This window comes from Gambusia affinis, linkage group LG03 (genome assembly GCF_019740435.1).
Source record: "Gambusia affinis linkage group LG03, SWU_Gaff_1.0, whole genome shotgun sequence".
In the NCBI taxonomy this organism is placed as follows: domain Eukaryota; kingdom Metazoa; phylum Chordata; class Actinopteri; order Cyprinodontiformes; family Poeciliidae; genus Gambusia; species Gambusia affinis.
The window spans coordinates 32257974-32273013 of record NC_057870.1 but is presented as its reverse complement, the minus strand read 5'-3'; the positions used below and the strand labels follow the sequence as shown (position 1 = coordinate 32273013).

General features: G+C 48.4%; 1 protein-coding gene across 1 annotated transcript; it reads left to right on the top strand.

Moving 5' to 3' along the window:
• Positions 1-914: 914 nt before the first annotated feature.
• On the top strand, positions 915-13034 carry LOC122828599 (rap guanine nucleotide exchange factor 1-like). The gene is made up of 23 exons (XM_044112290.1): positions 915-1130; positions 1773-1876; positions 2897-3105; positions 3184-3340; positions 3423-3655; positions 4885-5002; positions 5572-5638; positions 5960-6055; positions 7360-7512; positions 8203-8390; positions 9899-9924; positions 10002-10122; positions 10193-10268; positions 10446-10530; positions 10619-10708; positions 10795-10983; positions 11068-11152; positions 11237-11331; positions 11413-11491; positions 11565-11666; positions 11840-11937; positions 12024-12164; positions 12243-13034. Exons 1-23 carry the CDS (start codon positions 1103-1105, stop codon positions 12376-12378), a joined length of 2676 nt encoding a protein of 891 aa, XP_043968225.1. The 5' UTR covers positions 915-1102; the 3' UTR covers positions 12379-13034.
• The last annotated feature ends 2006 nt before the right edge of the window (positions 13035-15040 follow it).

Here is a 15040-nt window from a genome sequence, read left to right as displayed (position 1 = left end):
ACATGTGATGCTGCACATTCACAAAATGATCGTCTGCAGTTCTTTATAACCCATAAAATGTTTAGAAAATCTGCTGTGCAAAATAATTTGGAACGGTTTGAGTTTTTATTTTTGAAACAAATCCTGTTTTCATGGGGATCTTTGTTCATTAAAATCTGATTTACACTGTAAAAGTTCATGACTTGAAAGTTATACTGACCATCATTCATTGACCATTTAGGAAAATCTGAGAAAATATCACTTGCATTATAATTTGGAACATAATGTATATATTTGCTGAAACTCATCATGTCCTGACCAACCAATCAGAGCCAGGAAGAGGGTGTTAGCAATGTCACTCATCCTTGTGTGCATGCTGCTCAGACCCTCCCTACACGCTACATCCAGTTTGAATGAATGCTAAGCTAGTTAATGACCGGGGTAAGTTGTTTCTCCTCCATTAGCACATTTAGCAGCGCATACATTAGGATGACTGACAGCACTAAGCCCCTCCTCCTGGCTCTGTTTGGATATGTTTCACAACAAACATGGAGACAGTATCACTAACATGGAAAAAAAGATTTAATAAAAGTTACTGCAACTTCAAGAATCAGCAAGGGAAACAGGCTGGCTGAATCCTCCAGGTTCCTCCAGGATACTCCAGGATATTCCAGGCTCTGACGGTTTGAGGAGGTTCCATTCAATCCTGAAGAGATGGATGGAAACTTCTGGATGTAAAAGAAAATTTTACAAGATTTATCAATCTGACCCAGAACCGGTTCTGGATCCAGTCTGACCCAGTTCAGGTTCTGGCAGCGACCTGCCTGCAGCTGGAGGTGAGCTTCCTGTGTTGAGTGCTTTCGGCCAGCAGGGGGAGCCGCTCCGTGAGGAACTGCTGCGACCTCAGAGCAGCGTCATGGCTGTTACCATGGTTACCGGGAGGCTGAGTTTCACAGAAAGAGGAAGAAGAGAAGGAGGAAGGAAGTGAGGCGGCTGGTCGACAGAAACCCAGACTGTGAGCGGATCAGAGCGTCTCGTTCGTCCTGCTGGGTCCCACCGTGTCCACCTGTCCCACCTGGCGTCCACCTGTCCCACCTGGCGTCCACCTGTCCCACCTCCAGCGATGTCTTCCCGCTCAGACTCAAAATCAGGTGAGTTTCCTTCGTGCTTCACTTCCTGCAGCAGAACCCGCTCCGGTTCAGTCCCACGCTTTGAGGTGACAGTGAAGGCAGCATCAGAACCCGGACGCTGTCAGAAGTCAGTCGGATCAGAACCGATCCGGGTTCTGGGACCAGACAGGAAGAACTTTTCTGGTATCACCAGTACAGCCTTAACATCCTGGTTCTGGACTTGGTTCTGGTTCCAACCAGATGAACCCACTCAGCTGGTTCTGTTTGGACCGGCTCGATTCTGATCCAGTCTGAGTTCAGCTGTCGGAACCGGTCCAATCCTGGGTCATCTCAGGGTTTTAACAGAACCACAGAACGGGTCAGCACCAGCTCCTACTTTGACTAGACCCCGCTGTGCTCCAGACCTGCAGCTGTGTTTGGAGGGTTTAGACCCAGTTGGTGACCCAGTTTAGACCCAGCCTCTCTGGTTCTGTTGTTTCTAGAGCAGAGGCTTTATGTGTGCCCTGACCTTTGACCTTTGCTGGCAGAGGCCTGCAGTCCTCTGAACCGTCCAGGTGGGCGGGGCTTAAACGGCTGAGCCAATCAAACCACAGATTTACCTGCTGTCAACTCACATGAGAGGCTTTTATTTTGATGGATTGTTGATGAAGGTTTCCTGTTCAGCCTCTCAGATCGTCTTCCTCACCATGAAGCTGAAGGATAAGCTCCACCCCCAGCGGAACCGGACCCGGGCCAAGCCTCCGGACCTGGAGCTGAGTCAGAACCCGGTCAGAACTTATTCTGATATTAATCATCATCAGCCAGAAAGCAGTAATTAATAAAATCATGACATTAATTACAATAATCTTAGATTAATAAAATAATAAATTATAATCCTAAACTCCTCCTTCCTACACTCTGAGGAAAGTAGTTTAGAACCAGAACCTGAGAGGTCATAAGGTCACCTTCCTCTGTTAACACTTAGCATGGTTAGAATGCTAACCCAGACTGTCCACTGGAATGTTAGCAACGTTAGCATGGTTAGAATGCTAACCCAGACTGTCCACTGGAATGTTAGCAACGTTAGCATGGTTAGAATGCTAACCCAGACTGTTCATTGGAATGTTAGCAACGTTAGCATGGTTAGAATGCTAACCCAGACTGTCCACTGGAATGTTAGCAACGTTAGCATGGTTAGAATGCTAACCCAGACTGTTCATTGGAATGTTAGCAACGTTAGCATGGTTAGAATGCTAACCCAGACTGTCCACTGGAATGTTAGCAACGTTAGCATGGTTAGAATGCTAACCCAGACTGTTCATTGGGATGTTAGCAACGTTAGCATGGTTAGAATGCTAACCCAGGGGCGTGCTCCGGTGGCATAGAGGTTAGCGCGCCCCACGTTTGGAGGCCTTCAGTCCTCGACGTGGCCGTCGCGGGTTCGATTCCCGGACCCGACGACATTTGCTACATGTCTTCCCCCCTCTCCTGTCAGCCTACTATGAAAAAAGGGACACTAGAGCCCACAAAAAGGACCCCCTGGTGGGGGAAAAAAAAAAAAAGAATGCTAACCCAGACTTTTCATTGGAGTGTTAGCAACGTTAGCATGATTAGCAGGCCTCCACATCAATACTCAGGTTCATTAAGGGGTTCTGGTTCTGCCAAACCGAGTCAAAAAGCTGGGATCGATTTGATAACCAGATCGGCTCAAAACTTCTTGGCCCTGATGGTTCTGGTCCCAGGAGAACCGACCCGGTCCGACCGGTAGCCGGTGTTCCTGAGGTCCTGATGACACTGCCTCTCTGCAGTCGGCCATCTTGCTGGACCAGGAGCGCGCCGTCCTCAGCTCTCTACAGTACTTCAAGGCCCTGGTGGACAGACTGGACCTTGACCGACCCTCGGGACAAAAACCGGGCCTGGACCGGTCCATGGTGGGCGGCCTACTGGGCGGAGCCTCCACCGGCATCCTGGAGGCCGTCCAGGCACTGGTGAAGCTGGAGCCGGACGAGCTGGACAGGTGAGGGAGGGAACACTGTCCCCACCCTGTCTCCTGTCCCCATTCTGTCTCCTGTCTCCACCCTGTCTGTCCCCACAGTAAGACCGTCTCCGCCTGTCTCGCCCGTCTCTACGGCGCCGTCGCTCAGCTGATCCGCTGGGCCGACCGGGTGATGCTACAGGGTGTCTCTCAGGACGACGGCGGGTCTTCTGAGAGCGTTACCACAGTGATCAGGGGTGTGCTGAATAGCGCCAAGGTGAGGACAGTTGTCCTCGGTGGACGGTCTCTGTGTCCTCTGTTTGTCCACGGGGGACAGTAAACGTTCTTTTGGCCTCCAGGAGCTCGTCCGATTGGTTGCAGAGAGACGGAAAGGCTCCACCCCCTTGTCTCTTGTCCAATCACAATCCGGGAACGTTGAAGACGAGGAGACGTCGATGGTGATGCCACCCCGTGAGGGACGGGGGGACAGAACGGAGGCAAAAGGGGAGGGTACACATGCACCACCCAAACCCCCCATGCCCGTCCCAGAGCCCTTTCCCCAGGCCACGCCCCCTCAGGAGCTCGTGTTCAGGTGAGTCCAGATTTTATTTTTTTAGAACTTAGACTTTTATTATTTTTACAGAGCAATGATACAACCATGCATTAATGGTACGTAACACAAATGTTGACAATATGAAATTTCCATAAAATCAACATCTTAGTCACAATTGTAGGTTCATCGTCATACAACCCCAAAATAAGGAAACACTTTGGGAGGGATAGCTAAACAGGTGAGTCCAGATTTGACCGGGTTTGGACCGGTTCGGTACCGTTCACAGTGAACTGGATCAGTCTGCTGCAGAACCTCTCCAGGTTCTGGTTCTGGTTCTGCTGAGTCGGTGAGAACGAGGACGGTGTCTCAGGGGACGTTGTTTTCTGGATTCTAAGTTTTTTTCCAGTTCCTTTTCTGGGTTGCAATAATAGGAGTTTTTCTGCATAATCATCTAAAAATTAGTCTAAAAGTTTAATATTGGTCTAAATAGTGAGAACTCCACAGTTTCTGAATAATAAAATTGGAATTAAAAGAAAAGTGGAAAGGACAGATTAGGGCACATGGCAACATTCAGACAAAACAAAGACATGAGTGAAGGAAGTGACATCACAGAGCCATGAAACCTCGTTGCTCAGCCTCCCAGCAGGAGTCTGATCAGATGTTGTTATCAAGGCAAGTCCTTGGTAGCGCTCAGCTCCACAGCTGGATGGATAACAGGAGGGCTGAGGTGGGAAGGAGTGTTTTGTTTCCATCTCTTCAAGGAGATTGAAATCTGCAGCCCTTCCAAGTCAACATGGGGAAGACAATTCAGATACAGAATGTCTGAGGTCGGGTAGATTTCAATCTTCCCTAAAGTCTCTCCCATACATCTCAGTTCCCAACCATCCCAACTAGTTTGGTCCTTCCACTGAGCCGAAACTAACAACTTCAGGGTCAGGGAGCAGAAGAAAGAAGCGTCCGCCTTCCCCAAAGCAAGAGAGAAAAAAAAAGTCGGACTCTCGGTCCAGTCCAGTGGTCCGGTCCAGTCACCAGACCGATGGATCCCCGTTACTTAACAGATCAGGAAAGGTCAAGCATGTGGCGACAGTGGAGAGGAAGCTGTCTTTGTTCCAGATGAGCTGATTGTGGCAACAGCAGGACCTGCACCACCAGCAGGTGGAGCTGTTGGTCTCACACTGGGACCTGGAGAACCACAGGGACGTGTCCATCTGGACAAACATGTCCATTCTGTGGACATGTCCTCTAACCCGTCTCTCTCCCTGTTTCAGTCCTCCCGCTCTGCCTCCAAAGAGGCGCCAGACGCCGCCGCTCCCTGCCTCCGCCCACTGCAGGGTTGCCATAGTAACACCAATAATCCGGCAGCCGGAGGAAGACCTGCAGGTGGAGGTAAGGTCATGTGACGTAAATGGGTCAGCAGGGTTGTCGGAGGGCAGCCACTTCTTGACCAAATGGCTTATTTTGTTTTAAGCCAATCTCCAAGAGGCTTTTATTTTTAAAGTCTCACAGGAAGTTGTTGTTTCTTGGTCACACTATGGAGGTCTTTCAGTCCATTTAGCAAAGTCAGAACGTTAAGTTAATAACATTCAAACGGTTCTGCTGATTTTGTTGCTGTTGCGCTTGAGCTAACTGCTGCTAACAGCTGATACTCGCTGCTAACAGCTGCTAACTACAACTAACAATTTCTAACCGTGGCTAACTGCTGCTAACTGCTCTCAGAACCAGCCGGGTTTCAGGAGTACCACATCAAATGGAACCCGGCTGGTTCTGAATCCTCTGCTGCGGTTCCACAGGGCGCTGCCTTCGCTCCCCTCACTTTTGCTCCGTTTGGGTTCCATACTCAGGAAACATGCTGTTGCTATGGTAAAGGCAGTCAGACATTCATTCAGAAAAAGCGATCAAACTACTGGTGGGCCGGAAAACCTTCAGATGCTGACGACACAAACTCTGTGTTTCAGGATGACAGCTGCTGCAAGCGACTCTCTTCTTCCTCTGCAGACTCTGCAGCCAACAGCTCACCAAGTGGTAACCACACACACACACGCACACACACACACACTTCCTGCCCACAGCAGGGGGTGTGAGTGACATCACATCCTCTCAGCTGACACTTCCTGTGTTTGGTGACTGCTGCCCCCTGCTGGCAGTGACTGCAGCAGGAAGATAAACAAGAACCAGAACTGAGCTGCTGCATTGGATCGGGCTGGCTGCATCTTGGACCCAGAACCTGGTTCTGGACCAACCTGGTTCTGTCCTGCACCGCCTCAGTCCTGGTTCTTGGTTCTGGTTGTGATGTAGAAACTGTCTGACAGGCTGGACCCGGTTCTGATTCTGTCTTGTTCTCAGAGGATGACCCAGATTACGACTTCCTCCACACCGACCTATCGTCCTCACAGACGCTGCCCCCCGCCCTGCCAGAGAAGAGACACCGCAGCATCACAGGTGAGGACACACCTGTCCCTCTGTCTCTTTCTGGACTCTGAGCTGCTGCTGTCTTGTTGGATTTCAGAGAAGCATTTGGCACAGTAGGCTGTGATATCCTCTTAGCTCGGTTAGCTCATTTAACTTGGCTAGCTCGGTTAGCGTGGCTAGGTCGGTTAGCTCATTTAGCTTTGCGGTCTCGGTTAAATCATTTAGCGTGGCTAGCTCGTTTAGCTCATTTAGCTTGGCTAGCTCAGTTAGCCTGACTAGTATTGTGATTTAAAAAATCACCGGGACGGACCAAAACCATGTGAGCACATGTGCAGAAAATCAGCCGACACAAATAATCAGACTTTACTTATTTTATTCTTTTTAGCGCTAAAAAGAAAAAGACGCTTACCCTCACAAGCTAATTTGTTGTGACGTAAATTCACCGGGATTAAACAGCATCTGATCAAAAACGGACGATCCATTCCTTATACCTAAGACACGCCTTATTGGTTGTCTGATGAACTATGTCAGCTAAGCAATGTCTGCTGAGAAGTAACTCGATATCATGGCGTCAGCTTAAGTTTCACTTGTACAGAAAGCTCCTTGTTTGAGTGAAACATGCAAGGTCAAGTTTCATTCATCCAAAAAGCTCTCTGTGCATAAATGAAACATGAAACATACTATGTGTGGAAAAACACCTGTGTGCATGAGTATATGTGCAACCCTGGATAAGCGTCTCAACACTAGCTTGGTTAGCTCATTTAGCTTTGCTTGCTCGGTTAGCTTATTTAGCTTGGCTAGCTCAGTTAACTCGGTTAGCTTATTGTAGAAATAATAAAAATGGCTCTGTTTATTTCAAGTCAAATCATGGATAGACTCAAAGTTTCTTCATCTTAGCAAAAATAAAAGTTTTGGACTTTTTTATTAGGACAGAATCATTTTTATGCTAGTAGTGAACAGTTCTTGTTAGCTCCCCTCTATTTCACCAGTCAGCTGTTAAAATGTTGCTGTTGGCTCAGACAGCCATTTGGATACACGAGTCATTTGAGTTTTTTTATTTAGCTAAGGTTCTGCTTCTGTTTTAAGGATTTGAAAAATGTTCATGTCTTTATCACAACCTGTTAACTGTAGCTCTTTATTTGAGGATTTGCCATCTTATTTCAGGTCTGATTAACTCTTAAACAGTTTCTAGGTGCTTGTTAACATCGGTTTTACTCACTGAAGTCTCTGTGATGTATTGTAATGTTGGAACTTATTTCTTTATTTTCTTAGAAATAGTTTATTCATGGATGTGTGTTAAGTGTCCCTCTGTCTGTCCTGTCTTCTCCCTGAAGGCGTCAGCGCCTCGTGCACCTTTGGATTTAACTCCACCCATGTGGACACAAGCCCCGCCCCAAGCGATGATGTCATCGGCCCTGAAACCCACATGTCCTGCCCCCTGTCCCCCAGTAAGACGCCCCCCCCCCTCCCTGAGAAGAAGCGACACAGTGAGTGAAAACAGAGCAGCTGATTGGTGGAAGTTTGAAAATCCTTTAAATCAATCAAACTTTACATAAAATGATGCTTTGAAACGTTTCACTGAGAGCCGTCGTTAAATTATGTTTCCATAGCAACTCCAACTAGCTGAATTAGCCTGAAAGGAGCTCAGGGTTTCAGCTGTTTTCCAGTTTTTCGGAAGTTTTCTGGAAGTTTGTTCCAGATCTGTGGAGCATAGAAGCTGAATGCTGCTTCTTCATCTTTGGTTCCGGTTCTGATCCAGAGCATAACCAGAACCAGCAGGTTGATCCAGCAGCAGCAGTGATTTAGAAACTACCAATGAAAGACTGTAGAACCGGGTGGTGTAGAACTAAATGATGTAGAACTAGATGATGTAGAACTAAATGATGTAGAACTAAATGATGTAGAACTAGATGATGTAGAACCAGGTGGTGTAGAACTAAATGATGTAGAACCGGGTGGTGTCTCCATCCTACTGGTTCTAGTCAGAACTCCAGCAGCAGCGTTCTGGACCGTTGGGTTGTCAATCAGACCTGTGAAGACGCTGCTGCAGGAACCAAACGCCTGGATGAGTTTCTCTGATCTGAGACTTTAGTCCAAAGATAATAACTTCAGTTTTGACATGCCTATCCTCCACCTGTCCTCCACCTGTCCTCCACCTGTCCTCCACCTGTCCTCAGTCCATCAGTACCTACAGTTCTGCTCCACGTCCTCCACCGACCCGTCTGCGGTTTCGTTCTACCAGAAATTTAAAGTCCGACAGCGAGATCAAGACTCCGCCCATCAGTTGGATCACCTGACCACAGGCTCCGCCCCCTCTGGAGGTCCATTTCCTGCCCCTGCTTTACCACCAAAGAAGAAACAGCAGGTGAGGAAGAAGCAGCAGAACTCCAGGGTTCTGTTTGGGTTCTGTGTGCCGGGTCAGGCCAGAAACCTCTTGATTTTGATAAGAACATCAGCGGCCCAGAACTTGAGCCTCAAGATGACCTTAGCCCCTCATTCAGGGTCAGAGGTCAGAGCAAGCCTTCTGCTAGCAGAATCTCTGTAGAACTGGGCCTAAGTTCTGCCATAGAAACCGTCTGTGTAACTGCTAGCATTAGCATTAGCATGCTAACCTCTCAAGTCGGACATTCGTCATATTTCCCATCAGGCTCTGGCATTTCAAGATGGCTGCTGTTTTTGAGCCAGTTATCACCGTGAAATGTTCCCCATTTTCATAAACTTTCTGTCCCATCAGACGTTTTCAGCGTCGCTCATGTTCAGAAACTTTAATGAAATAAAATGCATCAGAACCAGAACCTGACAACGTTGCTATTAGCGGGCCTCAGACCTGTCAAGATGAGAGACCTAGGGACAGTCATATTGCCTAGCATTAGCTTCTGCTAATTTTTTTTATGCGGTTTAGCATTAGCTTCTGCTACTTCAGTTTAGTGATTTAGTGGGAGGAGAAGCTAACCCTTTGGTTAGCTGTGCCCATCACAGCTTCATATTTTGGTGCAAACACACATTCTGGCGGCCATTTTGAAAATGTACAACAGACAAAAGAAACACAAGATTTAGACCAGAAGTGTCAAAGTCCAGTCCTCCAGTCACCATCCTGCAGGTTTTAGATGAGCCACAAGTAGAAAACACTGGAATCAAACGGCTTCATCACCTCCTGGTGTGGATCACCAGAACCTTAAGATTCTCCAGAACCTTCATGATCTCATTATTCTGTCCAGGTGAAGCAGAGGCTCATCTAAAGGTTACAGGACAGCGGCTCGAAGACTGGAGTTGGACACCTGTGATCTAGACCAGTGATGCCCAACCTTTTTATTACTTTGGATCGGTCAGGACTTGGCAATTGGGCTGCAGCCTGGAGGGGTTGTTCCCACAACGTCCTGCAGTGTGTGGTGCATTAGCGGTATTGTGTTAGCAGTGGTGTGTTAGCGGTATTGTGTTAGCGGTGGTGTGTTAGCGGTGGTGTGTTAGCGGTATTGTGTTAACAGTGGTGTGTTAGCGGTATTGTGTTAGCGGTATTGTGTTAGCGGTGGTGTGTTAGCGGTATTGTGTTAACAGTGGTGTGTTAGCGGTGGTGCGTTAGCGGTATTGTGTTAGCGGTATTGTGTTAGCGGTGGTGTGTTAGCGGTATTGTGTTAGCGGTGGTGTGTTAGGATATAAAGGATTTCTATGGTTCAACATATATAATTGGATATAATAATATAATTGGATGCTGGCAAATTAATGCAGAAATGGACTGTGCGGCCATCAAAATGTCTGCCACAGGTCATGATGAGTGCATGTGAGGGATTTTACTGCAACTTTCAATTATCTGCTGCTTTGTCATCAGAGCTTCTCCAGGTGTAATTTCATTCCTGTCATTTTTTTAATCTCCAGGACACTCAGTCTGAGAACGAGGACAGGTGAGGCACACACACCTGTACACACTTGTCAATAGAGACACACTCCTGTACAGACTCTCAGCCTCACTGCTCTGCAGCTCTGTGGACCACCAGCAGGGGTCAGAATTCAGCCAGAGAAGCAGAGAGGAAGATGAAGAAGACGAGCTCCTATTGGCTGACCCGAACGAGATCCGCCACAGAATCACTCTGAAGTCTGAGGTTTGGCCCCGCCCACTCTGTCGTTGCCACAAGTCTCACCTGTGCTCTAACCCCGCCCCTCTGCCCTCAGGAGGAGGAGGGGCCAGAGGTGAAGGCTGCGTCTCCTGAGATCCTATTGGTCCAAGCCACACAGCCCGGGAGCAGCGGTACGTCTGCCAGCCAATCACACGAGGCCACTTGTCTCTGTGGGGGGGGGGCTTCAGGTGAACAGGAACCAACAGAACCCCCCGGTCAGGCTGACCCGACCAGCAGCAGAGGACAGCTGCGGTTCTGTTAGACAGAACCGGACCGGACCTGATGGTGTCCTGTTTGGGTTTTTACAGAACAGAACCAGTACCAGGAGGCCTTCCTCTGCACCTACCGGGGCTTCGCCACGCCCAGTGATGTCATCAGCAAGCTGCAGCGCAGATATCCTTAAACACCCGAGGGACGCCTCAGTCCTTCCGGCCGGGTCAGAACCACGGTCCGGATCAGTCATGTCCTTAACCAGCAACACGTACAGAACCCTGAGGGAAGGCGGCGCTGCTGACCCGACAGCTGCCAGGAACTCTATCCAGCTGCTGGTCAGAGTGGTGGCTGGGCTCAGGTGAGACCGCCGGGCCCTACCGGACCTCTGGTTCTGGTGGGGAATTGGACCTCTGGTTCTGATCGCTCAGCTCTCTCTTGCTGCAGTTCTGTAGAGCTGGAACCTGATTTGCTGCTGCTGCTGTTTGACCTGGTGTCCTGCCTTCTGATTGGTGGAGAGCTGGGGATGGCCCGCCTCCTGCACGGCAACATCCTGTCCAAGATGGAGGACAGGTGGAAGCTGATTGGCTCCCCTCAGTCGCTCCGCCCCCTGGCAGCCAAAGGTGTAGTCGCCAGGTAGCCCCGCCCACCTGACCGTACTAGACGGCCCACGCTGCGCTCTGATTGGCCGCTGTCTCACCTGTGTGTCTCACATGGCAGACCAGGAACTCTGCTGGACTTCAGGAGTCAGGACCTGGCTGAACAGCTCACCCTGCTGGACTCAGACCTGTTCTGCAAGATCCAGGTGCTCAACCGTCTGTCTGTCTCACCCGTCTGTCTGTCTCACCCGTCTGTCTGTCTCACCCGTCTGTCTGTCTCACCCGTCCAGCTCCCAGAGGTGTTGCTTTGGTCCAAGGAGCAGAACGAGGAGAGGAGTCCTCACCTGACAGAGTTCACTCAGCACTTCAACAACGTTTCCTTCTGGTGAGGAAAACCCAGGTTCTGGTTCTGGTCCTGTTGGGTCTGTCCTGCTGATCTCTGCTATGTGTGACCTCTGACCTCCAGGGTGCGCTCCGTGGTCATCCTGCAGGACAAATCTCAGGACAGAGAGAAACACCTGCTGAAGTTCCTGAAGGTGATGAAGGTAAGCAGTGAGGATGAGGACGGTGTCCCCGTGTTGTCCAGGTGGTGGACGTGTCCCTGATGTGTCTCTGCAGCACCTGAGGAAACTCAACAACTTCAACTCCTACCTGTCCATCCTGTCTGCCCTGGACTCTGCCCCCCTGAGACGGCTGGACTGGCAGCGGAGCACGGCAGAGGTACCTGTCTCACTTGTCCCCTCACTGTCTCACTTGTCCCCTCACTGTCTCACCTGTCCCCTCACTGTCTCACTTGTCCCCTCACTGTCTCACTTGTCCCCTCACTGTCTCACCTGTCCCCTCACTGTCTCACTTGTCCCCTCACTGTCTCACCTGTCGTCTGTGTCTTCCAGAGCTTGGAGGACGTGTCCTCGCTCATCGACAGCTCGTCGTCCTTCAGGGCATACCGCGCGGCGCTGGCGGAGGCGGAGCCTCCCTGCATTCCTTACCTGTAGGTTCACCTGCTGAGGTCTGGCTTATGCGTCGCTGTGACAACGACTCTAACACCTGTCCCTGTCTGACCCGCTCCACCTGCAGGGGGCTGATCCTGCAGGACCTGACCTTCGTCCACCTGGGGAACCCTGACACCTTGACAACGTCACAGGGGTCAAAGGTCAACTTCTCCAAGTGCTGGCAGCAGTTCAACATCCTGGACACTCTGAGGAGCTTCCAGAGGGAGTGAGTTCATCCAACCACCATCCAACATGCATCCAACCGCCATCCATCAGTGTATCAGTGTTGTCTGTGTCCCTGCAGGCGGTACTCTCTGGCGCGGGATGATGACATCATGTCGTTCTTTAATGACTTCAGCGATCACCTGGCAGAGGAAGCTCTGTGGGAACTCTCTCTGAGGATCCGCCCACGGAACGCTCCACGAGCCAATCAGAGATGAGCTGTGGAGGAGCAGCGGCCAATCGGGACTCGGCGCAACTGGAGTCTGCTTGATACTTGATGGGCTTTGTGGACCTGGTTCTGGTTCTGACCCAGACTGGTACCAGACTGAATCGTTGCCGGCAGAACCATGTTAGAAGGGGGTGGGGCCCCTTCCGCATCATAACGTGTTCTCCACCGGTTCCACCTGGTTCTGCTTCAGAGTCCAGTCAGACGGAACCACTTCTCTTACCATCAGCCGGCTGACCTCCGACGTCTGGGCCCATCTGCACTGATGGTTGATCGGTTATTGATCAGTTAGACGATCAGAACCAAATGGCAGCTCTGCTAAATCTCATGTATTAGTTCCTTCAGAGACGATTTTCATTGTTTCAGCTCAACCATCGGCGTCCCGGTACCAGGGGGTTCTGTTTCAGATGCTCCTCAAAACCTAGCCGATACCGGGTCAGCCCAGAACCTGATAACCCGCTTCATGAAGCCATCAGTCTGGTCTGGCTGGACTTCAGCAGAACCAGAACGATGGTGACAGATCAATCAGGAACTAAAGCTCAAGATGGAGGACAGAGATTTACTGAGACACACACACCTGGAGACACACACACACCTGGAGACACACACACACACACACCTGGAGACACACACACACACACACCTGGAGACACACACACACACCTGGAGACACACACACACACCTGGAGACACACACACACACACACACCTGGAGACACACACACACACACTAAAGGACAGCTGGACGTTCACTAATGATTTTTCTAATGAATGATTTGAACTGCAGAAGAAGTTCAATAAAGTTAAACCAGATTTAACTGCTGTCCATCAGAGGTACTGACAGAATATGGAGTGAAAATAGTCTCAAAATATTTGTGTGTGTGTAATACTGGATTTGTAACTCGTGTAAGCATTTTTGTGTGTAACTTTGGATAGTTGTGTCTGTGAAACATAATTTGTAAACCTTAAAAATAAATTAAACCTTCTACAAATGTTGAAAAAGTAACACAAGTTGCCAGATACACACAAAACTGCATTTATGCACAGATCCGGTTTCGATCCACGAGGATTTTTGAGACTCATTCCAGCTTCCAGAGCTCCCAGATTTGTGTAGATGGTGCGTTTACATGCTAGTAGAAAGCTGGGTCATCTGAGTTTTCCTGAGTCTAGTGTTTTTATCCTCTAAATGTTTCTCACTGTGCCTGTGCCAAAGTGGTTCGATTTCCACCGTTAGTTCAGTGGAAAACGGTAAATCTCAGCACTTCCTTATAATATCCCCAAATTATTTATAGACATATTGAGTATTTGTGAGCGGTACAGGAGACTAAGTGGTCTGATAAACGGCCGCTGGGTGGCAGGATGGTTCGCTGTCTGACCTCTGACCTAGGTAGAAGTGGAACCTGCAGACTTTGCTCTCCGATTATAATGAAACATGGAGCAATTGTAAATAATTTCAGATTACGTTTTATATGTCTGGTATTTTGATACTCTGCCCTCCTCATATGTTTCTGATAGCGGCAGCTAATGTTTATGTGAGCTGTGCTACTTTAGCTGTTTGCAGCTAAGTCTGTATTTTTAGTGTCGATGTACTCAAATATAAAGTTTGTATTTGAGTACATCGACACTCAAATACTCAGCACAGTTTGAGTCTTTAATCCATAAATCTGGGTGGTTCTTACTGTATCTGTTTTGCCCAAAAGGTTCCAATCAAATTCCTAAATCCTGTTGCTGACTGATATTTTTATTTATAGTTTGTGAGATTTTACTTTTATTTTATTCACCAAGTGAATATAATTAAGTGAAATAAATTGTCTTTTGATTCTAATTTATTGAATTTCTATGTGTATAATAACATTTAATATTTATCTCTAACCAGGACGACGCGGCTGACTGATGATTGGGTTTGTTGTTACTTTACTGACTGGAGGATCAGAACCTTTCAGATCCTCAGATCCAGGATTGGATGTCTGGTGTCCTGCAGCATTTAGATACGTCCTGGTCCAACACGTTCTCCAGAGTCCTGCTAATGACCTCTGACCTCCTGATTTGACTCAGGTGCATTAAAGAAGAGACATCTAAAGGTCAGAGGTCACCAACGTTCCTGAACTGGAGCTAAAGCTCTGCTGTACAATTTTCTCTCAGTTGTGATCACATTTCTTTGCCTACAGTGGAAACTTTGTGTTGAGTCGGACGAGGAGGATTCATATTCATACTGTCTTTACTTTAAAACATTTCTGGTTTCCATTTGTTGAAAGTGAATTACAAACATTTATCCATAGTTTGACCACTGCATTATGGCAGAGAAACGCTGGATGTCACAAATATATGATTTTAATAGACATCAGTTGATGAAGACAAAAGTGTTTCTTGAATTAACTTTAATGTTCTTAACCCAAAAACACATAAAAATAAAACAGACAAGAAAAAAGCCAAAAAATAAAACTGAGTTTTAAGGAGTGATGTGAAATGTTCCAGACTGAGGGCGGCTCGGTCCGGTCCAAGGAATATGTAATTTATAATTTGACCAAAGTCTTCTAGCACTGGACTGGAGGTGAAGATAAACTGGACATTAACCATGGAAAGTTTCCAAAACCAATGAAAACTTCAAATCAACCCATAATCTGGTAGCCAATGCAGAGAAGCCGATACTGGTG

Bases quoted from the DNA above. Each gene is read 5' to 3' on its own strand.
- LOC122828599 (XM_044112290.1), top strand. From the start codon at position 1,103: ATGTCTTCCCGCTCAGACTCAAAATCAG. The intron at 5,639-5,959 runs GTAACCACACAC...TCTTGTTCTCAG, and splicing joins AGCCAACAGCTCACCAAGTG to AGGATGACCCAGATTACGAC. The intron at 11,938-12,023 runs GTAGGTTCACCT...CTCCACCTGCAG, and splicing joins CCTCCCTGCATTCCTTACCT to GGGGCTGATCCTGCAGGACC.